General features: G+C 54.2%; 1 protein-coding gene across 2 annotated transcripts in view; it reads right to left on the bottom strand.

The window, feature by feature from the left end:
- Positions 1-25,587, bottom strand: part of CRHR1 (corticotropin releasing hormone receptor 1) — a 44,352-nt gene extending 18,765 nt beyond the window's left edge. The window contains exons 1-2 of one of the 2 annotated variants that reach the window (XM_081271969.1): positions 25,197-25,587; positions 6,912-6,999 (exon numbers count right to left, since the gene is read on the bottom strand). In XM_081271969.1, coding sequence (XP_081128095.1) covers positions 6,912-6,999; positions 25,197-25,229 — 121 coding nt within the window. In that variant the 5' untranslated portion in view covers positions 25,230-25,587. The remainder of the gene's footprint in view (positions 1-6,911; positions 7,000-25,196) is intronic. The other variant, XM_081271968.1, reaches the window with a different exon arrangement.
- Positions 25,588-26,393: the final 806 nt, after the last annotated feature.

Below are 26,393 nucleotides of genomic sequence, written 5' to 3'. Positions count from 1 at the left end.
AAGATGCAGCACAACCAGGTCGACCAGCTGGTCTGACAGCCACACTTACTGAGCACACGTTTCCTGTGCTCTGGTCTATACTGGGACCTGGGCCCATGGGGAGAAAAGGGAGGAGACACCTTCAGGGCACTGAGCTGGGAGTCTGGGCCCATGGCTCAGAATGGGCTCTGCCACTAATTTGCTGGGTGACCATAGGCAAATCTCACTGGGCCTTGTTTTCTTCTAGAATAAAATGAAGTGGTTGGATTAGATCCGTTTTTTTTTCTTTCTTTTTTTTTTTTTTTTTTTTTCAGTCCTGGGGCTTGAACCCAGGGGCTCACACATTATAGGCAAGAATTCTACCACTGAGCTACATCCCCGGTTTGAGATCAGAAATCCTTAATCTCCATCCATTGGGAATCTCAGGGGTTCATAGAGACCTGGAATATAATGAAAACTTTGGCGTATACACGCTCTAATGGAGAAAGGATGCTACGGCTATTATTAGATGATCCAGGGGGTCTGTGATTCTGAAGACTCATAAACAGTTGAACTAGAAAAAGATTATTAAAGGCCCCTTCAAACATTAATATTTTCCTCTGATAAAGAGATTTTGGGGTGGAGTGGGGAAAAAGAGGGAGAGACATTGTGTGTGTGTGTGTGTGTGTGTGTGTGTGTGTGTTGGGGTAGAGTTGAGGCCTCAGTGACATTTCTGGAGGGTAGGGGGAAATAGTCTCCAGGGTGGGGGCTAAGCACCCCTGCATGGTCCTGGCATCTCCCCGGTGCTTCCCCTCTTTCTCTGCCTTTACGCCCCTTTGGGCATGAGGTTGGTTCACCAGTCCTGCTGAGACCCATTGTCCCATCATGGCAGAAAGGGTTAATAACTTGGAACTGGCACAAAATGTACAGACAAGCCAGGGAGCCATGATCTATACAGGTAGGGGACAGCCTCTTTGGGGCTGGGCATCAGCAGCTGCCAAGCCCTGGCTGCCTGTCTGCCATTTCCTCCCCAAATTAGCCTGTCTCCAATCTCAGGAAACAGCAGTGGGCTAAATTGGCTTCCTCTTCCTGCTGGATCTGGGCAGTGCGGAGCTGCATGGGTACCAAATGCTGGCTTTTCCTTCTGATCAAAGCTATTCATGGGGCATTTGTGCAAATCAGGGCTCAGGGGGCAGAGATCTCAAGGCCAGTGGCTTAATTAAAAGAAAGAAATCTGGACTGGAGGGGCCAGAGCTGGGGCAGGCCAGGTGCTGGGGTGGGCCAGGAGGGTGCTGTTTTGCAGCTGAGCCTCCTGATGGCATCGCAGAGCAGTGGGGGAGTGAGGAAGGCAGCACTCTGCAATGCCCTGGTGTGCCAGGTTGGGATTTCAATCTGTCATGGATCATGCTGATAGTGCTGAACCCAGAGGAGGGGACGCCAGGGGCATGTGGCGGCGGGGAGGGGGATAAAATTGTGAACTACGCTCTGCTTTTTTCAAAGCTCTTCGTCTCTTAGGTCCTCATCCAACCTCCAATGTCTCCTCCAATGTCTACCCTCCCCTATAAAGGATGGGATCCTTTATAGATGAGGATATCAAAGCCCAGGGATGTTGAGTGACTTGTCCAAGGTCATAAGTCAAAGTGTAAAAGAGTCAAGACTCACAAACTGATTTTTTTGTTTGGGTGGGGGAAGATGTACTGGAGATTGAACCCAGGGCCTTGCACATGCAAGGCAAGCACTCTACCAACTGAGCTGTATCCTCAGCCCTGTATTTTATTTAGAGCCATGGTCTCACTGAGTTGCTTAGTACCTTATTTTTGCTGAGGCTGGCTTTGAACTCGCGATCCTCCTGTCTCAGCCTTCTGAGCCACTGAGATTACAGGCCTGTGCCACTGCACCTGGCTCAGCCTGATGTTTTTGACTCTAAATTAAGCATTCTTTCAATTGCACCATATTGTGTGGCAATAAAGTGTGTGTGTGGGGGGGCAGTCAAGGAGGCAACAGGGAAGGGAGCATTTAGGGCTGACTGGGTGCCAGCACGCACCAGGTGCGAATGATGTCATTGTTCCTTCCTCATAGGTTGTACATTCATTCATTCGGTCACTGTATCTCCTGAGCTAGGCACTGGGAATATTAAAAGGGATGCCATAGGTGGTAGTGTCTGAAACATGCCTAATGCACATTCTCTCAGAGAAGACTCTGCCCTCTCTGGAGCTGCCCTCGGGTCCCAGCCCGCGCCTCCAGTCGCTCGAAGTAGACTGCGTGGAAACTGCACGGAAGTGGCGCCTGGGGCTTTTGCATTAAGAGCCCAGAAAATCCTGGATGGAGTAGAAATCTGTGTGCGAGGCAGGAAGAGAGGAAGGAAGGCTACAGGGGCAAAGAAGAGAAGCCAAATGCAAGGGGTAGGCGACAAAGACGTCCCTTGCTCCAGAGTCAGACCAGCACGCAGCACGCATGCCTGGGACTCCAGGCTGGGTGGGCGTGGCCCTAGGAAGGGCGTGGTCAGTCATGTGGGGCGGGGCTTTGCGGCAGAGCGTGGAAAGAGCCGCTGAACTTGCGCTAGGAGTTTGGCCTGTGGTTTTAAAGTACAAGAGGAGGCAGAGGCAGCAAGAGAACAGGGAGTAAAGGAAAAGTGGACGATGGAAAGGGGACCCGGAGGTCAAAGGCAGGGAGGAGGCAGCAAGAGAGGGCCTCGCCGGCGCAGTCCCACAAGTGGCACATACAAGATCTCAGCTCACCGCCCTGTGGACACCGCATCCGGGAAGGACGAGAGCGGGGTGGGGGGGTGTCCCTTAGGGGACTGGTGTACAGGACTCGGGGCAGGGGAACCAACCTTTGTCTAACACTACTGTATACCAGGCACTGTGAAGGGCGCTTGACCTTAGGCAATTCAGCCATTCCTTCAATCTCCCTAGCCACTCTTTGAGGGGGAGAAAAGAGGGGTGGGGAGGGAAGAAGCCAAGTCAGGTGGAGGGAGAAAGGAAGGGAGAGAGAGAAGAGGGGAAGAGAGTTAAAAAAAAAAAAAGACATTAATGACACTAAGGATAAGAGAGCCAGACGCAGAGAGAAAGCCAGGAAGACAGATAATTTCAAAGATAGGAAGGGTGTCCATCTACCAGCTGGCAAGGGAGAAGGCAGGAAGTAAGTCTCCATGTCACAGCCTGGTGACCATAATAAGGACCTCAATTCAGGGCTGCTGGACTTGGATTCTTGGCCAACATCCCCTCCAGGTCCCACTGTCACAAATGTCCAGCCTCTTCTGCCCTCCTGGGGTTATTCTTACACCTGGACCTCACAGTTCTGGGTGAGGAGCAGTTTGATTCAGAGTAAGCCAGCCTTGCCACTAGCTGAGCCCATAGGCCAGCCACAGCGCAAAGGTGAGCTGCAGTTAGGAGCCAACTCCTCCTGCAGCTCCTGCCAAAGGCGCCCCTCCTGGTCAGTTAGGGTACAGACGGAAGAGAATGACTGCTCTTTATTCAGGAAGCACTTAGGTAAACCTAAGAAATAACCAGGACTGGAGGTAAAGTAATGAATAAAATAAATGCCCTGCCGGCATGGTACTTGTGTCCTACTTGGCGGGGAGACAATAAGCAAACAAACATAACTAGTGAGAAATACTATGAAGTAAAACTAAGCATTAGAGGGAGATAAAGACGGACAGTGCTGTTTTAATTTAGCATTTTTATAAAATAATAGCACTTAATTAAAACCTAAAGGAAGCGAGGGAAGAAACATAGCTGGGACAGTATGCTCTAGGCAGAGAGAGCAGGAAGTACAAAGCCCTGAGGCAGGAGGGTGCTTATTGTGCCTAAGGTGTTGACCTCCTTATTACTGGGTGGCTCACACCCTCATTCACATAAGAATAGAGACCTTTTGAAGGTGACTTGTGCCCAACTGGGCCCTAGTTTCTTTTGCAGTTCCCTTCCCATTAGTCTTAGGGTCCAACTGTGCTCTAATTTCAGAAGGAAATTGGAACCTGGCTCCCGGCTCCCATCAGGGGCTTCTGGACAAGATGCAGGGGTTCTTGGCAGTATCCTGGCAGGTGGGAAGCCCATTCCTTTGTCTGGCTTAACTCCAGGGGAGGCTGAATTTAAAGGCTGCCTTGAGTGGCAGCTGCCAGGGGCCCTAGAGCAACCTCTGAAACACATTCAGAAGAATGTACCTCTGAGATGAGTGGGAAGAAGATCTGCCAGAGTGGCACGGCATACAGAGGACAGCAGAGGGCAGTCAGAGCCCTGGTCTTTGCTTGGCCACCTAATGATTGAGCTGCCTCCTTCTTGGTTGGCCAGAGAAGAAAGATGCCACAGACCCTCCTGGCCTGGGGGTTTGCACACTCTTCTCTCTGAATTTCCAACACCTAGTATAGCGCCAGGCATATAGTAGATGCTAAGAAAAAACTGGGACCATGTGCAAATCCAGTATTGGTATGGGAAACTTCAGTGGTGGCCCTATACCCCCGATGGCTGATTACACTGGACTCTGAGCACCATGGGTCTCTGAGTGGCCACATAATGTGATATTGGTGGTTAAGTCTGAAATCAAACCCATTTGGCTCAAAACTTGCTGTCAGTCTTAGTAACTGTGTGTTTTCAGGCAAGTTGTTCAATCCCTCAGGGCCTCAGTTTCCTCTTTCAGGTAAAAATTCTTCCTGACTATATTTTTGTGATACTGGATGATATGAAGCGCTTGGAGTAGTGTCCAAAAAATACATAGTGGGCACTAAGTAATTACTAACATTCACTTTCTTAAGGCCAGAAATGGGAACTGATGACCCCAGGTCCTCGTCAACTCTGATTCCATTTGTCTGTGATGTTGTTAGTTGGCAATTCTGTCATTTCCTGGCATGGTCGTCCTCATGCCATGATTTTAGGTTTGCCAAGTCTGTGATATGCCACATGATGGGCCTCAGCCCTGGGGACCAGCCTCTCCCTGCTCCTGGCATGAAGCATGTGAGAGCCCCCCCACAAAAGTCCCGGCTCAGTGCCAGCTGCCCCAGCCAGACGCCCATCCATCTGTCCTGGCCCCTTGGCCCCACCCTCACCATCTGTCTCTACCAATGCCCATCGCTCTGGGTAGGTCTCGGCATCAGAAGACAAATGGCCCGTTACCAGAGGCTGTTTGGAGGGTGATGGATTGCATGCCACAAAGCCAGGCAGGCTGGGCTGGGGGTGGGGGCACCCAGTACAAGTCACCAGGGAATGAATACCATTCATCAAGGCCCGCTGCTGCCAAGGACAGGTGACACCTGCTTGGGCTCGGGGATGTCACTCCTCTTGAACACAACAAGCAAGTTAATGGAGCCTGACCTGGTACCCAGTCACTCCCCCTGGGCCTCCTCCCTCCCCATCTCCCTCTTTGCTGACTGGGCGTGAATCTCCTTTCCCTACAGCCCAGCTTTGCCGGTTTTGCAGCCTGATGCTGTGGGCTCCCAGCACCTCCCCAGGCTTCATGTTCCTCCCTCCTCATCCAGCGCTGGTCCAGCGCTGGTCCTTCCGCCAAGCCTACTTATTGGTCCCCAGTGCACCTTTGCTTTGGCTCAGGTGCTGGCTCTTTGCCAGCTCTCAGAATCTCTCTTCAGATTCACTCTGATGGGTTGGAGATGTAGTTCAGTTGGTAGAGCACTTGCCTTGAATGCACAAGGCCCTGCGCTCAATTCCCAGCACCCCCCCAAAAAAAGACTCACCTTAAAACCCCTCTCCTAGCCAGGACATGCCTAAGCCCTCGCTATCAGCCAGCACAAGAAGTCAGTCTGCCTTGCCCACACCCAGCACTCACCCCTCTCCCCCAACCCTGGCTGGTGAAGGAACAGCAGGCCAGGTGACAGCTGCTCTGAGTTGCAGAAGCCTCCTGTCCCTGCAGGCCCAGTTGCAGAAACTGATGCCTCCTGATCTGCTAACACACTCCAGTCCCTCTCTTGGCCAGTGCGTCTCTCACTCTGCCTTCTAGTACCTGCACGGGGGACCTGGACGCTGGGAGCTCCCCTACCCCCTTGCACAGGGCCTGCTGCAGAGTAGGTGCTCAGCTAATGAATCAAGGAAAGCCTTGAGGAGGAACTAAATCACCACAGACATCAACCTTCCCAAGGACCCCTAGGTGTAGGAGACTGCTGCATTTTGCCTGGTACCAGACATTCCCAGGATGATGCCCAAAGTTAGCAAAGGCCTGGCCTTGGGAGCCCCAAGACTTTGATTTGGGTCCCAGCCACTTATGGTGTGTTTCTGGGTGACTTAAGAAATTCTTTCCCACTTCAAACTTCCCTTCTGGATGAATGTCGGGTTTTCAACTCTTGTGAGGATGAAATAAGATAATACTACAAAAGCCCCTTGTAAGCAGTTAAGTTCTAGGCATGAGCAACATTTGCAATAGTTCCCACTGGGGAGGTCTAAAGCCCTGTGTTTCGGAGCATGTCCACCTGCTCCATTTGGGATCCAGCACTTACTAGTGTGTCTCTGTGCCTCAGTTTCCTTATGTGTCAAATTAGGACAACAGTGGCCCCCTCAGAAGGTCGCTGTGCACATGGGGTTAACACATCTTGAATTCCTTGAGTCCTGCCTGGAGCACGGTCAGCAGCCCACGGAGGTGACTCTGGGCACTTTTAGCAGCAGGAAGCAGCAATCTTTCTCCCTCATCTGATGTCCTTGAGTCACAGCCTGGCAGCAGGGACTGGGACATCCTCCCCTGTGGCCCACCCTAAAGCAGAGAAGTGACTGCTTGGGGTACTTGCCCATGGCACAGGCTGCTGGCTAACTAGTTCTCTTTCCCACCAAAAGGACACCCAGCTTTAGCATCCTCCTAGATAGTATGGAGACATGACAAATAGCTTAGAGTCCTGGAGGGGAAGTCTCTCTGCCGTTTCTGCCCCCAGGCATGGTTCTGTGCACAGACTTTGGGAGTTCTGTGGCAGGGGACACTGTAGTGACCTTACATCTTGCAGAAGTGGGTAGGAGACTCACCAGAGATGTTGTTGGCCAGGGACAGGCTCTCGCAGTTCTGGTCCTGGAGGGAGGTGGAGACAGGGTTCAGCCCCAGGAGGAGAAGGGCCTGTGGGCACAGAGAGCAAGGGACATGGTTAGGTGGATGCCATGAGCAGCCTGGTCTGCCGCTTCCTGTCTCTGCCCCCTTCCCCTCCTACATCCAGTTTCTTCCCAGCCCCTGCCCCTAGTCTCCTGGCCCTGCTCCCTCGAATCCTCTTGGTCTGGAAGCTCTGGAGCTGCCTGCTCAGAGGGGACCTGGAACAGAGGGTGGTAAGAGGAGCAGCCTGTAGCACAGAGGCTCTGCTGGAGGAAGCCACCTCAATCACCATGGATCCCAAGCACGGCCCAACTATATTCCCGTGCATGTGCACACATGCACGCACCCCCCCACACACACACACCCATACACATATGCCCTCCCACTTGCCTGCTGCTGCTAGCTGTATGGGCTCACAGACCCTCATTAGCACACCTCTGGCTCCAGAGCAGCAGTGCTCCTGACCTCTTGTTTAATGAGCTGCTTCCTGGGCTCTGCTTCCTACCTGGCTTATTACCAGTCACTACAAATTGTGCCTCGCTGTGTATCAGGCCCTTTAACATCTACCATGGCTTAATTATTCCTGGGGCCAGAGCAGCTGTGCCTAACTGCAGATGAGGAAACTGAGGCAGAGTAGTGACGGGATGAACACGTCTGAAAGATGGCTGCCCTGTTTGCTCTTTAACCTCCCCTAAGGCTCCATCCCACTCTGATTCCAGAATTTGAGTCTAGCTGGGGACAGGGGGAGTGGTGGGAGCCCCTCAACTGGAGGGCTAGCCTCCTTAAATTACCCTCCTGCAGAGCTTCCAGGCAGGACGCTGAACCCGGAGACTGCTCTCCTCCTCACCAGCCCTGCTCTGCTCCCCTGCTCTTTCCTCTAGGCTCGTCCCTCTGTCCAGATGTCTCAGCCCCAGCCCGTTTCTGCACCTGCTGCGAAACGCACGGCTGAACTCAGGGCCAGACTCTTAGCTCTGGAGCCCACCCTGGGATTCTGCAGCAGGAACGTGAGATGGAGGGTGGAATTCCCTTTGCTAGTCTAGCTAAGGTCAGGGCAGTGGGGCTCTCCCGCAGCGTGCAGCCCTCATGAGTGGCCCCACCTGGACTAGGGGGAAGTGGGTGCAAAATTTAAGGGGTGTCAAAACCCTTAGTAGTCAGGCTATGTCATATTTTAATGCAATTGTTTAGTTTTTTGCAGTGCTGGGAATAGAACCCAGGGCCTTGTGCCTCCCAGGCAAGCAAGCACTCCACCACGAGCTACACCCCAGCCCCTAATGCAGTATTTTAAAAAATTGAAATTAATGCAACAACAAAAAAAATCCATGATGAACAAAATAAGAAAAATACAGGTTCAGTGACAGTACTGTTACATTAGAGCTTGGGGAAAAGGGAAAAAATCAGTAATAATATCATGATATTACTTATGGTGATTACAGAGGCTTTTGGCACCTCCTGCCTTAGCATGTGCTCTGGAGAATGCCTCCCTCGACGAACCCTTGGCCCCATCACACCCTCCCATCCACCCACTGCCCCACTCACTGCTGCCCAGGCCCCCTTCCCCTGGGCTGCCCTGGCCCTGCTCATCCTCTCTGGACCTCAGGGCCTTCCCTTAGTCCTTAAAAGCAAACTTGAATATCATTTTCTTTCACTTGCCCATAGTGAGCTGAGTCTGGTTCTGTCTGTGTGTCTGTCTTTTTCCAGGGGCCAACTTTCTGTGCTCACCTGCCAGGAATGTCCTCCCCACCCCCAGGACCCCCACCCTCACAGGCACCCATTCCTTCCTCTTTCTGTCCCAGTGATGACATCAGGCTCTGCAGCCCTCCCTCCCAGGTGTCATGGAGCAGCTCCTCTCCTGAGCAGAGCCTGTCCTCCTGCCACCCCTGCAGGAAGCTCCCCTTGACCCCAATGGTCCGCAGGGTCATGTTGTCCCTTCAATGTCAACCTGAGTCCCTGGTGGGCCTTGTTTACCCCCTCTGTCCTCCACTCTTCCTGCAGCAAGCATTCGGCTCCCAAGAAGCCCCGCCCTGCAGGCCCGCCCTGTGCCTGGCACAGGGGACACTCACTGAATGGCACTGGGGTCAGCTAACTTGCTCCTGAGCTTCAACAGAGATGGGGACAAACCGACTCATCTCTATAGCCCAAGGAAATTCCAACACTTTATTAATCAGTAATTCAACTTTGCAGTCTCCAGAGAGGTGAGAAATACCTTTACTCCCACTTTCCCAAGTGGCTCTTCCCCAAGGAAGGAGAGAAACAGAGAGCAGCCCGCAGGACAAACCTGCTGGGCTTGCTCAGCATTCGGCGGAGGCCCAGGCTCTGCTGTCCCCAGAGGTGAGCAGCCCAGCTGCTATGGCCAGAGGTTTCTCCTAGAAGGTGACCAGGAAATCCTGCCCTCCACGTCTCACCCAGGATGCCCACTTCACTCACATACTCAGCTGAGTCGCAGGCAAATCAGAGGAAACTGGAAACACCTCCTGGAAACCAGGCTGGCTGCCCTGTCACGCTGCCCTGTCACCCAGCCTCTAGACCCTGCTTCCTGCTCCAGCCTTCAGTCCCCCCTTGAAGGCACGTCACAATCTATTCCCTGCTAAACACCATGTGTCACTTCCCCTGCACACCGGCCCCTCCTGCGCCTGCAGTTGGTGCCCCCTCCCCAGCTTCTCCTGCCCCTGCCCCTGGTGAGCTGTGCATTCCTCAAAATTCACATACAGGGCCCCTCCCCAGCCCGCCAAAGCAAAGTGACTCAGTTACCCCTTCAATGTGTCCCCAAAGTGCCCTGTACATGCACTGGGCCTTATGCTCAGGAGGCTCACAGATGGAGGCCTCAGACTAGCCCTGAAGATAGCTAAACCACCTCGGTATCAAGCACCCAGGGCCCAAGGCTTGAATTAGATGGCATGCTAATGTCCTGGGGTTTACAGAAGAGCAAACAATTCCAGATTCATCCTAAAATCAAACCAAATGCCACAGGGCAAAGGACTCAACTGCCCTTGGCCACCTACATCCCTGATGCTGTCTCCTTCTTGGACATGCAGGTTACCAAGCCATTTCCTGTCCAGTGAGGACCTGTGTTGCATTATGCAAAAGAAAATGCTCCTTAAAATTCCCAGACCAACCGTTCCTCTCTGGAAAGGTCAACTCTGTAGCAGAATCTCTGCCTGCACCGCTACTTGTCCCGAGGAAGCCTTGTAAAGGCTTCTTCCTGAATCACTTCCATGAAAAGTCCGGTTTTCCTGCCGGTTTCCTCCACCATCTGCTGATGACACGGTCCTCTTCAGTGACACTGCCATTTTCTATCCCTATCATCAGGAAACTATTGTGCTGGTGGGAACAGACCCCAAAAAGTCTTAGGAGCAATGTTTGTTTCCTCTTAAAACTGAGAATGGGGTCCTTAATCTGGGGTCCACAAACACAGTGAGGGAGGGAGTGTGAACACCCTGGAATTAAAGCAGAATGGTAGGTGCAATAAAACCATTTTCCTGGGGGGTTTGTCACTTCCTCTACTTCTCAGCAAGGCCTAGCACCCCCAAAAGAGCAAGTACTATGGCTGGAACATATGCTGAATGGGTCCCCTCAGAGGTCCAGACCTCCACCAAACTGGACATGTCACCCTCTCCTAGCTCAAACTAAAGTGCTTTGGGCCTAAGAACTAACACTTGCTTGGACTCCTCCTTGCTGGCTCCTCCCCTCCACATGAGCCCTGGCTACTGACTGGGTTTCCAGAATTCCAGAATCATTTTGATAAACCAAGTTTTCAACACTTCATGAGATTTGCCATTTTCCAAGTAGCAGAGAAACGAAAATGGAACTGAGAATGTGAATCTGGCAGAGCTCTAGACCCACTCTCTAGCTGATCCCCATTCTGCACCCCAGCCTGGCAGCCCCAAATGAAACTTCTGTCTTATTTTAAATCTCTCCAAGACTTTTTTTTCTTTTTTTTTTTTTCCTTTTTTTAGTACTGGGGATTGAACCCAGGGCATTCTACCCCTGAAGTACATCTCCAGCATTCCCTACTTTTAAAATTTTGAGACAGGGTCTCACTAAGTTGCTGAGGCTGGCCTCAAGCATGCAATCCTCCTGCCTTGACCTCCTGAGTTGCTGAGGTTACAGGCTGATGCCATCCTACCCAACCTCACCTCTCCAAATCTTGAAGGTTAAATCTGAGACAGACAAGGGCCTACTGCAGCTCAAAGACAGCTTCAGCTAAAATGACTGTCTGAGGTACCATGGGGACCTGACACAGATGCAGCACTGGGCTGCAGAAAGCAGACAGGGTCCTGGGCTCCCTATTTTATAGCTGGACTCGCTGAGGTGCTGAGGGTAACAGGGGTTCTGAGCAGCAAGCGAGGACTGGGATCTGGCAATCTGATCCACGTTTGAATGGAGCGAGGTGGGTGGTGCTCTGGCCTGGCCAGGTCAGCACAAGGCACAGACAGGAGAGATGCCCTTGGAGGGGGAAGTGGTTCAGGAGCCCAGGAGGGGTGGGTGGTACGGCGGGAGTCTGACAGCTGCCTGCTTCAGCTGCTGCCCACGCCCGCACCCCCACCCCAGGCCACACAGAATCCAAGCTGCCATCCCAATTCCCAGCGTGACTTTGGCATAAAGGTTAATCACACCCGGAAAATGCTTATTAGAGACCATAAATAACTCTGATGCTGAAGCTTAGTTTGGTCTTTAAGGCACAAAAGTGCAATTTTCTTTGATGGGATAATTCAGTGATTAACCTTTTGGGGAGGGTCTTGAAGGGCCACCAGAGAGAGGGAGGGGTGGTGTCAAGGCAGCTGAGGCCCCCCCCTACACACACACCTCCTAAAAGTGCCCTGAGGAAGAGGGAGAAGGTCCTGCCTTCCCTGCCCTCTCGCAGCTAGCTCTGGAAGAACCCCAGGGCCCTCTGGAGCAGGACAGAGCTGGCCTGAAGGAATCAGAGGCCACAGTGCTAGAGTGACCTCTGCAATTCCTCACCCTCCTGCTGAGTTCTGAGCCCAGTCCCACCACACTACTGTGTGACTTTGGGTGAGTCACCCAGCCCTTGGGACTCCACTTCCTCTTCTGTGAGGCAGGGACAATGGAGTCCCCTCCCCACCTCCCCACCTCCCCACCTCCCCACCTCCTCACCTCCCCACATCACAGGGATGTGGAACTCCTGGAGGCAGAGGCTAGAGATGCTCCTGAAATTCAAACTCTCCTGCCAATGTCAGCAAGGTCATTATTACCTCCTGGCGGGCAGAGGCTGGTCAACCTCTCTGACATGCTCCCCGCCTTCACCTTTGGTACCTTTTGGAGGAGTTTTTCAGCTTAAAAGGAAGGTTGGTGTTTGTTTTTAAAACCACCAGATTTAGCAATCTCCCAGCCCCCTCACAGGCCTGCGATTCTACATTCAAGGAATCCAGGGCTAACTAGGTACCTGGTATGCAAAAAAGGAAAGGAACTCAGAGAGGCAGAGGAGGACAAGGACGGCACGCACAGACTCACACATGTGGACACACACAGGGGACACAGCCAAGTGCAGGGGAGCAGGGGCTTCTGGAGGGGGTGAGCCTGAGGGTGGGCAGGGTAGACAGGAAAGAGAAGGCCTCCCAGGCCCGGGGAGGGTCCTGGGTTTCAGACACAGGGCTGAGCTGGATGCATAGGCCTGGGGTGCCAGGGTGGACACCAGAGCAGCACACGGTTGGAGCTCGTAGGCGTAGTCGTTTGTAGGTGTGGTAACTTTGATCTGGAGAGGGAGAGGGAGAGGCTGGAGTCCTCTGCTCAGGGAGCAGTTTAGTAAGTTGGGGATAAAGCTGGGAACTGCTGTCTTTCCTGGTGCGAGAGAGTGTGGGGACCCAGACTCAGGGCCCAAAAAGGCCCCTGAACACCCCCCCCACACACACACACACACACACCCTGTGTGTCCCAGATCACAGTCCTCCTTGGTGACTCTTCTAGTCGCAAGGCCCCCAGCCCACACTGCCACCTGCTGGCCAGGTTCCTGGGTCCTGGGCTTTGGGGGTTCTGGCTGCCGTGCTGTGCACTGTGTTTGGGAGCCTGTCTTAAAGCAAAGCCAAGAGCAGCGAATCTGGATGTGCAAGAGAGAAGGGGTCATAAATCACGATTTCCTTACAAACCTGTCTCCCCTGCTGCATTTAAAACCCAGGGTCTGGTTTGCAGAAATGAAATGTGTAATTGACTCTTCAAAACCCGTCCCTGCCTCTGAGAGATAAATCTGTAGTCACGAACCCAACGGATCCAACAGGATGAGGGAAGGGCCCACCTGCCAATGCAGTCTCTGCTCAGCACAGAGGGGTCGGCGGGGGCAGGATTGCAAGCTGTGCGTGGCAGAGCCGAGACCCTCAGGGGTGCCTGTTTTGATTCATACAGAGGTGCCCAAAAGACCAGCCAGGGACAGAGGGCAGCAGTGATGCCCTCTGGCCTTTCTCTGCCCTCCTGACTGTGTAAGACTTTTTGACCCCAAAGCAGCTCCTTCTCCTCATCTTGCCCCAGGCCAAGTCCCTTCTCCCACAGCCTCCTTCTGTGACAGCCACAACCTGCCCCCACCCAAGTCAAAGAGCCTGTTCTTTCCCCCAAAGTGTGTGAGCGGTGAAAGATTATTCCAGGCACACAAGAAATAATTTATTGTTACATTTAATTAACTTAAATTGCTGTTTTACAGGGGAGAAAAAATGGAACGGAAAATCTCCTGCCTACTGTCAAGGGAGGGGGTGCGCCTGGGTGCTCCCCACCTCCAGGTCTTCTCCCTGGGGCTCTGGACTCAGGGTGTGCCCTGCCCACCACCCCTTTATCCCTACTTCTGCACTCCTGTCCCTTAATGAGAGCTCATGGCAGGGCTGGACCTGTGCGCCACCTGCTTCACCCACCCCAGGGGCAGGGAAGGCCTGACCCCAGCTCTTGAGTTCACAGATGCCACTCGAGGTCCCAGGAGTATGTCCACTTGAGTTGTAAACTCCGAGGGCAGGATCTGTGTTGGGTTACCTTTGTTCCCTCAGAGAGACCTGACACGGTGTAGACCTCCTACACGTTGGTGGATGAATCAATGAATGACTGAGTGAGTGAATGAACAGATGGCCTTCTGTTTTCTACCCCCTTAGACCACGGGGTCGCACCAGGACATTTGGAGGCTCATGTCCTCTTTCCCTCCTTCCCGGCAGGAGCTTCCTCCTCCTCTGGGTTTTGGGTTTGTGCATGGCCCCCACCTTGGCCCCCAGGAGATTGTGCTAAAGGAAAAAGTGCTCTGGGGTGGGTAGGTGGGGGCAGGCCCCGTTGAGACTCTGCCAAACTTGCCCTGGGATGATGCCAAGGCACCCCCTTCCTTGCCTCAGTTTCCTCAAGTGTGAGGTGCCCAGGGCATTGTGTTTGTTCCCAGGGTTCTTTTCCAGGTCTGACTCTGCCCTGCCTGAGCACCCACAGGAGAGCAGAAATTCAGCCCTTTAAACCTAGGGCCGGAGAGAGCCACACTGGAAGCTTTCATTGGCTCCTTCCTACCTGGGTGGGGGTGGGCAAATCACTTAGCCCACAATCGGGGCTCGTAGGGCTAAAACACTTACACCCCCAAGCTCTCGGAGAGACTGGAGCTGAGTGCATGCTAAGTGCCACAGAAGCCACCTCTGTCCAGTGACAAGCTGTTTCCTTCCTGACTCAGCCCTTCTGCCCCCAAATGCTCTGACTAGTCCTCTGTCTACCCAGAGCATGAACCACCACTTTCCACCACCAGTCGGTTCCTAGGAGCTGGCAGCCACCCACAAAAATGGCACATACCTCCCCATCCATGATGGAGCACACTGCCCACTGCCAACCCCATCTGGCCTCCTTCCCAGCCTCTCCTGCAGTCATCCCCACCCCCTTTGGTTGGGTTCACTCAGATTCACACCAATATGTTCCATGGCTCCTGCCTTCTGGGCCTCCCTGCCCCTCTTCTACCCACCGTCTCTCTCTCCCTGTCTTACCCTCCCTGCTTCTCTCGGTCCTCCCTTACCTCCATTTTCTTCCTCCCTCCCTCCCGCTTGCCCAATTACAGACCCTGTGAATTTTCTCATTTAATCCTCTCAGTCCCTCTCAGAGGGATCCTTCACCATGTCCCCACTGTACAGATGACAAGCTGATGTGTATGGGCATGGTAACTGGTCCTCGGGGTTACCATGGTAACTGGAGGGTCTGGGGTTGGCCTGGTTCCTACCCCTGGCAGTGCCCTGCCGCTTCCCTTCCTCTCCCCAAGGTCACCTCTTCCCAGCCTGGATCCTTCAGGTCAGGTGGCTATGGGTTTCTTTTGCCCCCCAGGCTGCATCCTGGCCTCCTGAGAGTTGGCAGTGGGAATTGAGGGGTACATACCCACCAGTCAGGCCCCATCAGCAGGGGGGCTCAGGAAGGGCTACGGTCCTCCCCCTGGAGCTGTACAACTGTGACCCAGGAGTGGCTCCCCCTCTGGGAAACCCTCCCTGAGGGGTTGGGAGACAGAGCTGAGGTGTGGGAACAGCTGTGGAGACACCAGCCATGCAGGCTGACAGCCTGGTTCTCGCCTTGGCTGCTCGGCCACAAGTGCAAAGTGAGGGGACTGTGGTGTGGCGGGCGGAGGATGCCCTTGAAGGAGCTGCATTTCTAGAGATCTGAAGAGAGCCAGGAAGGAAAAGGGAATCTGTCTGCCTCTGGGAAGCTGATTGAAAACGCTAAAGGGTTTGTGGCTGTTTTTCCTGGAGAAATGACTGCCTTTCAACACCTGGGGAGGGAGTTGAAAGGGGCTGCTGGCTCCAAGTCCACAGAGCAGAGATGCAGGGCACAGGTGAGAACAATCATAAGGTGGTCAATGTCCTCGCCCTCATTCTTTGCCTGTAAAAGTGAGTAAGACAAACCTAGAAATTTCTGGACAGTACTTAGCCTCTGACCTGGGAGAAAGAAAATTCCAATTCTCAGACCCCACCCCAGAGATTTCAGTTCAGTAGGCCCTGGGGGGTGGGGGGGGGAGGACTCAGGAGTCCTTATATTTTTTAACGCTCTCCGGTGATTGTGAAATGATGCCTGAATTGAGGATAACGGAACTAGCTCAGTGAGCCTCAGCTAGGGGCCATTTTGCCTTCCAGGGAACATGGGGCATGAATGTCTGGAGACACACTTGGTGGCTATGAATGGTGTATGTGTGTGTGGTGGGGTACTGGCATTTAATGGCTAGAGGCCAGGGAGGTCCCTAAACATCCCTTGATGCACAGCACCCCTTGTTCCCCAAAAGGACTACTTGGCCCCATGTGTCAATAGTGTTGCTGCTGGGAAACCCTGGGGGAGGGCTGCAGAGCTCTGGAGTCACTCACCTGCTCGCCCATCATGCAGGGAGGAAGGAAGACATTTGGGGAGACCTTGGAAAGAATGAAAGAATAAGAAGGAGGAGCCTTCAGGAAGCTCTCTACCTGCAGGACTTTGGACCAGTCCTTCCCTACTGCCTGCTCAGTCTGAGGGCAGGGGACTAGTGGAGGGACTCTTCTTGGCCAGATGGGAGGTCCTGCCTGGTCAGCACCTCCGGGCTCTTTCTGGGGTGGGGTGTGCATGGGAGACCAGGAAGGGGTGAGAAGATCTGCCTGTGGACACAGCCAAAGTTGGGGGGTCAGCCAGCAAGGCTGCTGCAGGCAGCCCCTCTCTATAGCATATTGGAGGAGGCAGCTGACTTGGGAAAACCTGGAGATAAGGGGCAGAACCTATGCAGGGCTGGGGTTTTGGAGCTTTCCTGCCCCCAAGGAGAGGCTCCCCTGGCCTCACTAGGGTCCTGTGACCCATGAAAGCTGAGAGTCTTATCCCCACCTTTGTGAGGGTGAATGAGAGAACAAGAAGGAGTCTCGCCCAGATCCTGCCATCAAGAGGGATTCTGAGCAAACCAAAGTCCTCCCTCCCCGCATGGGCTCCACCACTGCAGTCAGCCCCGCCTCAGCTGCCACCGTCACAGCAGTGAGACACACAGGTGCAAAGGACATGGCCTGAGAGCCAGACTCATGGAGAGTGAACCAGAGATTCAGGCGGTAAATTCTGGCCCCCAAAGAGGAGTTTCAGATGGGGCTACTGAAAGGGCCGTCAGTCCAGTTGGCGGGTCAGGCCTGCTGGGTGCTAACCGCCTGCTGTTGGTCCACATGGTGATAGCACAACAGCTGAGAGTAAGCATTTGGAAACTTCGATGTGAATTTGTCCTTGCTGTGACAACCAAGCAGGTTGTCAATAAACTCATCTCCTTGAACAGGGTCTAGACCAATTCAGATGCTGTCACACTTGCCAGGCGAGTCCCACTGGGTGGCTGTGCAGGAGGACCACATGCTGGCCTGCGGCCGATTGGTCCATCCCCCAGCCAGAGGAGCTGGCTCAGGAGGGAAGGTCTCATGGGGTGAGGGGGTCTGAGTGCTGGCTGGGCTTAACCTCCCCCCCCCCAAGGGGAGTGAGGAGGACAGCGGACCCCGACCATGAAAGCAGCAGGTCCCACTCTTTGGCCTTCAGTGGGGAAAAGTCCCCCGAAGGCATTTCCTTCTTTGTTCTCCATCATGGTCCAGAGAGAGAGGACACAGAGACCCAGAGAGGTGGTTTGACTTGCCAAAGGCCACCCATCCAGGAAATGCCAGGGTTAGCTCTAACCCCAGGACCTCTGCTCTGTCAGCTTTGGGGACAGTGTTCTTTCCTCCAAGGGTGCTCTTTTCAGGGATAAGCACAAGCCAGGCCACTCCTAGGCCCCGTGTTTCACAGCCTGGCAGGAGCGTTCATGGTCAGGCCATGAGCCCAACCACTTAGTCAGAAAGGTGCCCCCTGCCACCCGTAGGGAGCTGGAGGGCTGTGGTATGGACTGGGGCACAAGACACCATGGAGGAGAGATGAATGCTGGTGCTCCAGGCACTTCTGCTGGCCTGGCTACTCCTGCCTGCAGCCAGCAGCACAGAGGCAGTGGCGGGGAGGGAGCCCTGGGCTGCCACCAACCTGCTTGGACCCCAGCTTCTGAGAAGTTTCTTGCCCCTTTGTCTCAATGCCCCTAGTCTCCCTCCGTGATGTCTCCCCACCTCTGCTCAGAGCCCCTCATGAAGCACAGTATAACAAAGGCCAGGGCAGAACACAGCTGGCCTGGAATCTCTGACTTCCCCTAAATGGTGTCAGCAGCCTAACCCTAGATAAGCCTCCCTGTCTAGCGGGTCCTTTGTGTGTCTCCTGTCGCCACAGCACTTCCACGTACACAGATGGATGTTCATCTGGGACTAGAGCACAGAGAGACCCTTCATTAAATTCAGTAAATATTGTGCACCTAATGTGTGCACAGTTCTGGGTTAGATGCTGAGCACACAGAATCTGTTGGGTCTGTTATTTTTTGAGGGACTCTTCCTGGCCCAGGCACAGCTCAGAATCTATGGTGGGGGGACTGGGGTCATGGCTCAGTGGCAGAGCCCCCCACCGCCTTGCAAGTATGAGGCACTGGGTTCGATCCTCAGCACTACATCAAAGTAAATAAATAAATTAAATAAAGGTATTGTGTCCATCCACAACTAAAAAAAAATTAAAAAAAAGAATCTATGGTGGGAATAGGGGCTTGGGTTAGATGCAGGCAATCAGGGGTCCTCACAGGGTCTGGTCAATCAGAGTGTTAAGGACACCCCCGGCTTAAATGCCCAGGCTCCCCATGAGTTGGGGCTCACAGCAGGGGGAGGGGACAAGGAACAGGCAAAGACACTTAGGAAAGAAGTGGCTTAGATCAAAGGGCTTCCTGGAGGAGGAAGCAGATGATCCAGGAAGACTTTGGTGGGTGTGGTGAATGGATGAGAACTGGTGGAGAGACTAGGGAGCGAAGTCCTAGCAGGAGTGACAGCCAGTCAAAGGCCCAAATGAACCTCCCTGTGGAGAGGCTGAGGCAGGAAGGAGAGCAGAGTGATGGCAGCAAGATTCTAGGGTCTGCTTCTTTCACCTCTAGGGTGGTGCAGAGGACTCAGCAGGGTCACAAGGCGGGCTCAGCAATGGGAGCCACCCCACCCCATAAACGATGCACCTGCGGAGAGAAGCTGGTCCGGCCCGGAGGGAATGGGCAGGGGGAGGATGGGGGACGGCAGGGCACTGGTCAGGCCCAGGATTAGGGACCAGCAGCCCACAGAGCGATGACTGTGCTGAGAATTGGTGACCCCGTGGACTCTGAGAGGTGGCAGGAGGGGGGACGCTATTACAAACATTGCAGAAGTAGCTTACTCCCTGTGTGTGTGTGAGAGAGAGAGTGTATGTGTGTGTGTGTGTGTGTGTGTGTGTGAAACAGACAGGGGGATTCTCCCTAGGGAGCAGTTGGGACTACAATGGCAGCAGTCTCTATGGCTTTTGTCCTCTGCTGCTAGAGTGGGGACCCAGCCCTGGGACAGTGGGGAGCAGGGGCAAGAGGGTGTCCTTCCACCCTGTGTTTCAGCCTCTGCATGGCGAGTTGGGGGCTCTTGTGAGAAATGGAGAGAAAGGGGTTCCACGGGGCTAGGCTGCTGCTTCTGAGAGCCCGGCCTTGGGAGGGCCGTGCCTTGGAAAGCTCGGGACCTTCCCTCAGCCAGTCCCTTCCTGCCCAGTGATTTTCTCTTGCGCCTGCACAGCCCACCCCTCACCCCAGGACCTCTCTCCTCCTCTGCTCACAGGCTGCCCACCCAGCTCTGTCCCCACAGTGTGAGGGGCCGCTCTGGAAATGACCAGTGTCTGTGGCTCTGCTGAGCCAGGAGGACCACTGAGCTCTTCATGCAGCCTGCCAAGGAGGCCACCAGGGCACTGTCGCAGCCCCCTCTGGTCCTAGCTGTTCACTCTTTGGCTCTGTGTCCTGCCAGGACACTCACCAATAGCTGTTCAGTTCTCCTAAAGGCCCCGAACTTCCAGTGCGTAAAAGCTCAACCAAGATTCCCGCTAAGCCTCCTGATGGCCCTGATACCTCTTAGCACTCTAGTGGGTGGACTCCAACCTGTAGCCAGGCAGCTGAGAACAATCCCCACCTCTCCTTCGGTAGCCATGAAAGAGACGCTGGACCAGTCCGGCCAGTTTCTCTTCTGGGCTCTGACCTGGGTGCGCTGGCTCACAGCCAGACTGGCTGAGGCTGGAAAAGGGTTGACAGCGGGGGTGGGTGCACACTCCACAGACCCCACCTCTCAGCACTTCAGGAGGCTGCACCAGCAGGGCCAGGGGGTGGGATGGGAAGAGCACCCATAAACACCTTCCCTCATCCCAGAAACAGTCTTCTAGCTGCTGGACAGGCAGCCGCCAAAGAACATGCTTGGCTAAAGCATTTGAATGGGTGGGCTGTGGCAGGGACCCCTCTCCCAGAACAAAACCCTGCCATGCCCCTTTCACAGAAAAGGAAGCACTTGTCCACACTGACACAGTCTGCCGCCTCTGTGTCCCTCCCTGCCTGCCTTTCCACTGTGTTGGAGCAGACCCCACTTACTCTGAAAACAAGTGGTCGACCATCAGTGGCCATCAGACTCCAGATAGTTGTCTTCAAAATGATGGTTCACATCAGTGAACTCATCGTTTCTCATTAGCCTCCCTGTAGGTTTCTCCTTTTTTAGGTACGGAGGCTTGAACCCAGGGATGTTTTACCACCGACCTACATCCCAGACCTTTCTATTTTTAATTTTGACACAGGTCTCACTAAATTGCTGAGGCTGGCCTTGAACTTGTAATCCTTCTGCCTCAGCCTCCCAAGTCTCTAGGATTACAAGTCTACATCACTGTGCCTGGCAAGAGGATTATTACTGATAGGAACTTCATTTATAATTAACAAATTCATTCTTTGACTATAAAATTGCAGATAAAATCTCCACTTGGCCTCACCTCCCAAATGGGCTCACCTTCCCTTTTGCTGAGACTGTGAATGGCTAGGAGGGAGTGGGGGGGGGGAGACATCACCCCAGCCCTCTTTTCACTGAGCAGAGAGCTAGAAAGGCCCAGACTACCTCCTGCCAACCTGCCCTTCCCCACACCCAGCGAAAGGCTGGAGCTTCAGGACTGCAGATCCACTCTCACAGGAGACTCCAAATCACTGGGGGTGCTGAACTGGTTGTTTGTTGCTTTCTTTTTTCATTTTTAATAACCACAGTGGGCTTAAGGGGGAGTTCTAGTCTTTTCTGCATTAGAGATTGCTTTTCTGCTAGGGTGGTTTAAGTACCTCTCAGCTTTCTCAGTTTTGACGTGACATCCATATCCTGTGGGGACAGTGATAGGTTTGCTCCAATTACACAATATTAAATGGAGGAAGTAACAATAAAACTCATCTGTCCAGTCCACAAATGTTTCTTAAACCCTACTATGTGCGATAAATCTTTAGGCCCGAGACAAAGACCACCAGAGGAACAAAGGAACTTCTGATCTTTGGCTCATGGCCTGACAGCAGCCCCGGGGGACTTGGTGTGTGTCACCCTCAACCAATGTCAACTTTGCATCGTTGATTTCGGGGTACCCTGGGTATGTGCTTATCGACAGCTGCAGTGACTTATCGTTTAGCCCAGGGAAAAATGCTTGAGTTGAGCACAATGAATATTCCTGCCCCTGCAACTAACCAAGAAAACAGGATCCTCCTTCTGTCCGGGGAGCTGGCCTGATGTCTTCTTGCCAGAGCTGGCTCCGTTCCTAAATGGAAGCCCCAATAAAAGCTTTGCCTACATGTTTGCTCGCCTGGCTTGATTTCATTTCTATAATTACTGAGTCAAACGGTCCCAGGGTCCATCACCAGGCCCAGTGCTGGGAAGTGTGAATGACAGTAGGAGAGACCCAGAAAGAGCACTTAGGTCCAAGTACCATGCACCAAGCTCCCTTGGCTGGGAGGAGGCAGAGATGGGAATGGAATCAGCTGCCCATGGCTCTTGCCAGGGAGGTCACAGCCCTAAGGGGTGTTTGGAAACACAGACCTTTCCGAGAGATGTGAAAGGGAGTGATGTGAACAGGGAGTCTTGCTCGAAATCCCTGTTTATAGAGAAACTTCAGCTCAGAGAGGAAGATGACCTATCTAAAAGTCACACAGTCAGTTGGAGGCGGGGCTGGAACCAAAGTCTGCTTTGCTGGCTCCCAGCGTAATGGTCTTTCCATTCCTTTAGCTGTTGAAATCCTCAGCCTGCTCCTAACCCTTCCTTCTAGTCCACACCACACCCGGAGCTCAGGTTCCTGGGTTTGGCAAGAATCATGGGCACTTGGGTGGTGCCAAAGGGTACCTCTGACCCAAACTCCTCAGTGTGGCTGACCTCAGCTGGCTGCCGCTCCTCTCCAAGGAGCCACATGATAGCGAGGGTGAGACGTGGCCCTTCCATTGAGCTCATCCTCCCCGGCTCTGGGTCAGCATCTATACGCTCCCTGAGCACTGTGTGTCCCTCCCTAGGGCTGGTCATGTCACATCAGAAGGGCTTGGTCTTGCTTTCGGGCCCCTTCCCAACTTTGCTCCCAGTCTGTGGCCAGGCCAGTTGTCCCACACCCTACAGCAGCCCAAGCCCACCACCAGCACCTTTTGCCTACGCAAGCCTCCTGCAGTATTCCGCTTGGAGACCTGGCTCCACACCATGTAAGCCAAGAAATAACTTGAAAATGGCCCAAACAGGCACCCGTGCAGGATGGCAAAGCACGTCCACTCACGGGCCGTACACAGGCATGAACAGTCTCCCTCTAAAGGCTCAGGAACTATAGGGGACAGACTTGGGCTGATACAGCAGTGAGAGGGCCGCCCCACAGCCACAGCTGTGCCCAAACCTGTGCTTGAGAAGAGGAACCACCAGAATCATTTCTATAAGGTAACAGCAGCTAAATTAGGAGAGTGAGGGCGCAGTAATTCCCCCGAGGCTTCCAAACTTTGCCTAATGCCGTTAAGTTGCTTTTATAATAAGGACAGCAATAAAACCCGCAGCCTCCTCGGCATTCTCTCTCCTTTAAGAGCCCAGCTAGGCCTGGGCCTTCTCCACCCATCGTGGTCACCTGTCACCAGAACACAGATGTCTCTCAGGAAGAGTGGCAGTTGGCGGGTGGCTGCCATGGAGGTGCTCATGCCATCTCTCCCTAGGGGTTGGGACAGTATCTCCTCTGTCTCCTCCTCACCCATGAACATGCATGTACATGTGCACACATACTCCACCTGTCACATACACTTTCTCTCATGCTCTTCATACCTGTACAGTGTGAAGCCCACTCTACAGGCCCCAGAGTGGATCCCTTCCCAACACTGGCTACTTGTTGGGAACAGAGCTGTATTTGGGATTAATCCTAAATCCCCTAGATTCAGATATTCAAACAGTCCAAACTACCTGCTTTTGCCTCTGGCACAGGTTCAGAGCGTGATTTAAGTGGCTTAGAATATTTACTGGTAAGAGCTAACAAAACAAAGCATTTGGTCGGAATGCATGGGTATAAATTCTGGCTCTGCCACTCAGTCCCTCACAGCTCTGTGACCTTGAACAAGTTACTTAGCCTCTCTGTGCCTCAGGTAGAATTCCGAGTTCCTGGTGCTGTTATGAGGATGAAATGACTTAATATTTACAAAGCAGCTAGATGGATTCCCAGAAATTTGAACATGCTATACATAAGCACTCCATGCACTCATTGCTGCTCATTCATTCCCTATTTATTGGGTACCTACTGAGTCCATCAGGCCAGACATCGGGGGCACACAACCCACCATCTAGTGGGAACAACATACACACCACAAAAAAGAAAAAGAAAGAAAGGGGGGAAGGGAGAAAGACTTTCTTTTAAGAAATTGTGATCATTTTAAACAGAAATTTGCACACAATTCTAAGAAAGGCCTGAAAAAGAACATTTCTCTATTTCCATGTAAACTTGAAAAAAAATACCCACTATTCAATCCTTAGAATCCATTTAAAACATTGGATTCTGATTTGTGAATTTAGACTAAGCCTCCAGACACAGGAGGCTTTGGGAAAATATCCCACTCAGTGCCATCTCTTCAACCTCCTTGGATGTTTTTCTTCCTACTTCCTTTGAGGGTATCCCCATCACCTAGAAAATAATCTTGGGTTCAGCCCTCAGGTATTGGGTAGAGGAGGTGATGTGTGTTCAGTGAGACCAATCCTCATTTATTTTAAAAAATAACTTGTAAATATTTGGCTAGGAGAGAAGGCGGTGAAAGCCTCGGTAACTTATAGTCACAACGGATGAACCCACAGAGGTTGCATTTTTAAATCTTGATGGTTTTAACTCAAACCGCTATGTGAGCAGGTAAACTGCACAGCTGGTGGATAACGATGGAAAAGAAAATTGTCAATCCATAACCCTCCCTCAAATCCACTCAAGTCTTTGGAGTCGCTTTGGAATACCCTGAACTCAGCCGCCGTGATGTCTGTGTTTGTGGCCCAGGCAGTCCACGCCGACCCTGCGGAGTCCTGAGACCCGCGCGAGGCGACCCCGGGTGAGTCGGGTGAGTCGCAAGCGGAGCTGCCCAGCGGCTGGGAGGAGGTCCACCCACCCACACGCCCACCTTCTCGGCAGCCAACAGCTAACGTGTCTGCAACCAGCAAGCCCAGCGCTCGGGGATGCGCTCGGCCCCGGCAAGTGGCGGCTGTCACTAGAGCCTAGTCCTTCCCAGGGCTCCACCACTCGCGGACAGCCCCTCGCTGCCCCCGAACTTCATCCAGCGGATGCTGCATTCACCGTTTGGCGACTTTCCTAAACTCCCAGCGCCGAAACCGCGAGCGGCACGGCGGGCTGGAGAGCCAGCATTGCGCGCCGGGGCTGCGGTACCCCGCGGATCCGCGCACCGGCTCCATCGGAGGCTGCGATATTAATCAAGGGCTTCAGTCGCGCAGGCGTCTGTTACCTTGTTGGACTTGGGGGCTTTCGCGGAGGGACCGGTCAGGAAAAAGTGCCCAGGACCAGGACCCGGGGCGGCCAAGAGGGTGCTGGGATGAAGAGGGATACGCACCTCCAGAGCCTCCAGTGCCGGGGCTGGGGTTTGCATGGGAGGAGTGGGAGGTGGAATCAAGCTTTGGCCCCAAAGTCTGCGGCGATCTCGGCACAGAGCGGCTTCCCCGGGTGGGCGGACCCCTCCTCCGCCAACATCCCGGCGCTTCGCCACACGGTTTCTTTTTCCCCCGGAGTTCTTCCTCTACCCACCCAAGCCTGGCTGCAAAGGTTCGTGGAGAAGGAGTTAGGCTGCCCCAGCCTCCCTGGACCTGTGCCCTGCTCTCCCCAGCGCCCCTCCCCCACCCCACCCGCAGCCCACGCCTGTCCCGCGCCGGCCAGGGGCTGGCGGCGCCAGCGATCCAGGCTGACCCGCTCGCTCTCACCTTGACGAGCCGGAGCTGCGGGCGCCGTCCCATCCTCGCTCCGTTACCGTCCTGGATGCCTGGGTCCCTCGGACATCCCAGAGGGGCCGCCCGGCGGTGGCTGACTCCGGCGACGCAGAGTGGGCGGCTGGGCTCCTCGGTCGCTACCAGGCACCGAGGTACCGAGCTGAGCGCTCCCCAGCCCAGCAGCCCAGCCCGGCCCGGCCCGGCCCGGTCCGGCCCGGCGGGCTTTCGTTTGTCCTTCCCGGGCAAGTCCGGCCGCCGTTTTCCGATTCAGCCCCGGCCGGCGTCTCTCGCCCTCCCGGAGCCCGCCTCCCTCGCTGTCCGCCTGCTCCTCGCCTTGGCTCCCCGCCCCCTCGCCGCGCGCGTCCCCTCCTCTTCCCCCCTCCCCCTCCCTTCGGTCCCTCCTCCGCGCCTCGCCCCCCCGCCCCGCTCCCTCCGCCCTCTCCGCCTCTTGGGTTCCCCGCCCTCCCACCGGCCGGCTCCCTGAGCCTTCGCCCCGCTGACCACCTTGCCTTGCACCCCGGTTTGCGGCAGTCGGTGAGGTGTACTGGCAGTGGTGGTGGCCGCCGCACAGGCTGGAGAAGGAGGCGGCGGGAGAAGGAGGCAGCCTCCGGCCTTCTGCCTCCCGCCCGGCTGGAGGTCGGGACTAGGGGAGTCCAAGGGATCTCGGGGGGAACTGGGAGACTCAGGTGAATTTATGAGAGCCAGGCCATTGGGGATTGGGGGACAGGGCGAGCTCGACTGAGCTAAGCCGCTGCGGAAACCAGATGAACCTGGAAACTGCGTTTGGGCAGTTCCCGCCTTGCAACCAGTCAGAAGGTCACCGCCGCCCCGAGTTAAGCTGAGCAGGGGCGTTGGGCTGGACGCCCAGCACCTTTGGCATTGACACGACTGGTGCCTACTGAGACAGGAGAGCTCTGCGGAAGGAGCCCTTATTCATTTATTCGTTCGTTCATTTTACAAACTGAATAACTGCTCAGTTTGGTCCAGACAAGGGGCAGCACCTCAAAATAAAGGGAAGATGTCCTGCGGTGCAGGACTAGCTGGCACCCAAAAGCTGCCAGGGAGAAGCCGGCGCGCAATGCGCTGCAACGCTGGGAATGCAGCTGGGAATCCTGTTGGCTGGGCGTGGAGGAGGCCACAGCGCCCCCTCTCGGCCGAATCCTCAGGGTCAGGGTCAGGGTCAGCAGTCCC

This window comes from Spermophilus citellus (genome assembly GCF_964194105.1).
Source record: "Spermophilus citellus genome assembly, chromosome: 17".
NCBI lineage: Eukaryota > Metazoa > Chordata > Mammalia > Rodentia > Sciuridae > Spermophilus > Spermophilus citellus.
The sequence above is the reverse complement of the archived record's forward strand: the minus strand, read 5'-3'. Positions and strand labels throughout refer to the sequence as shown.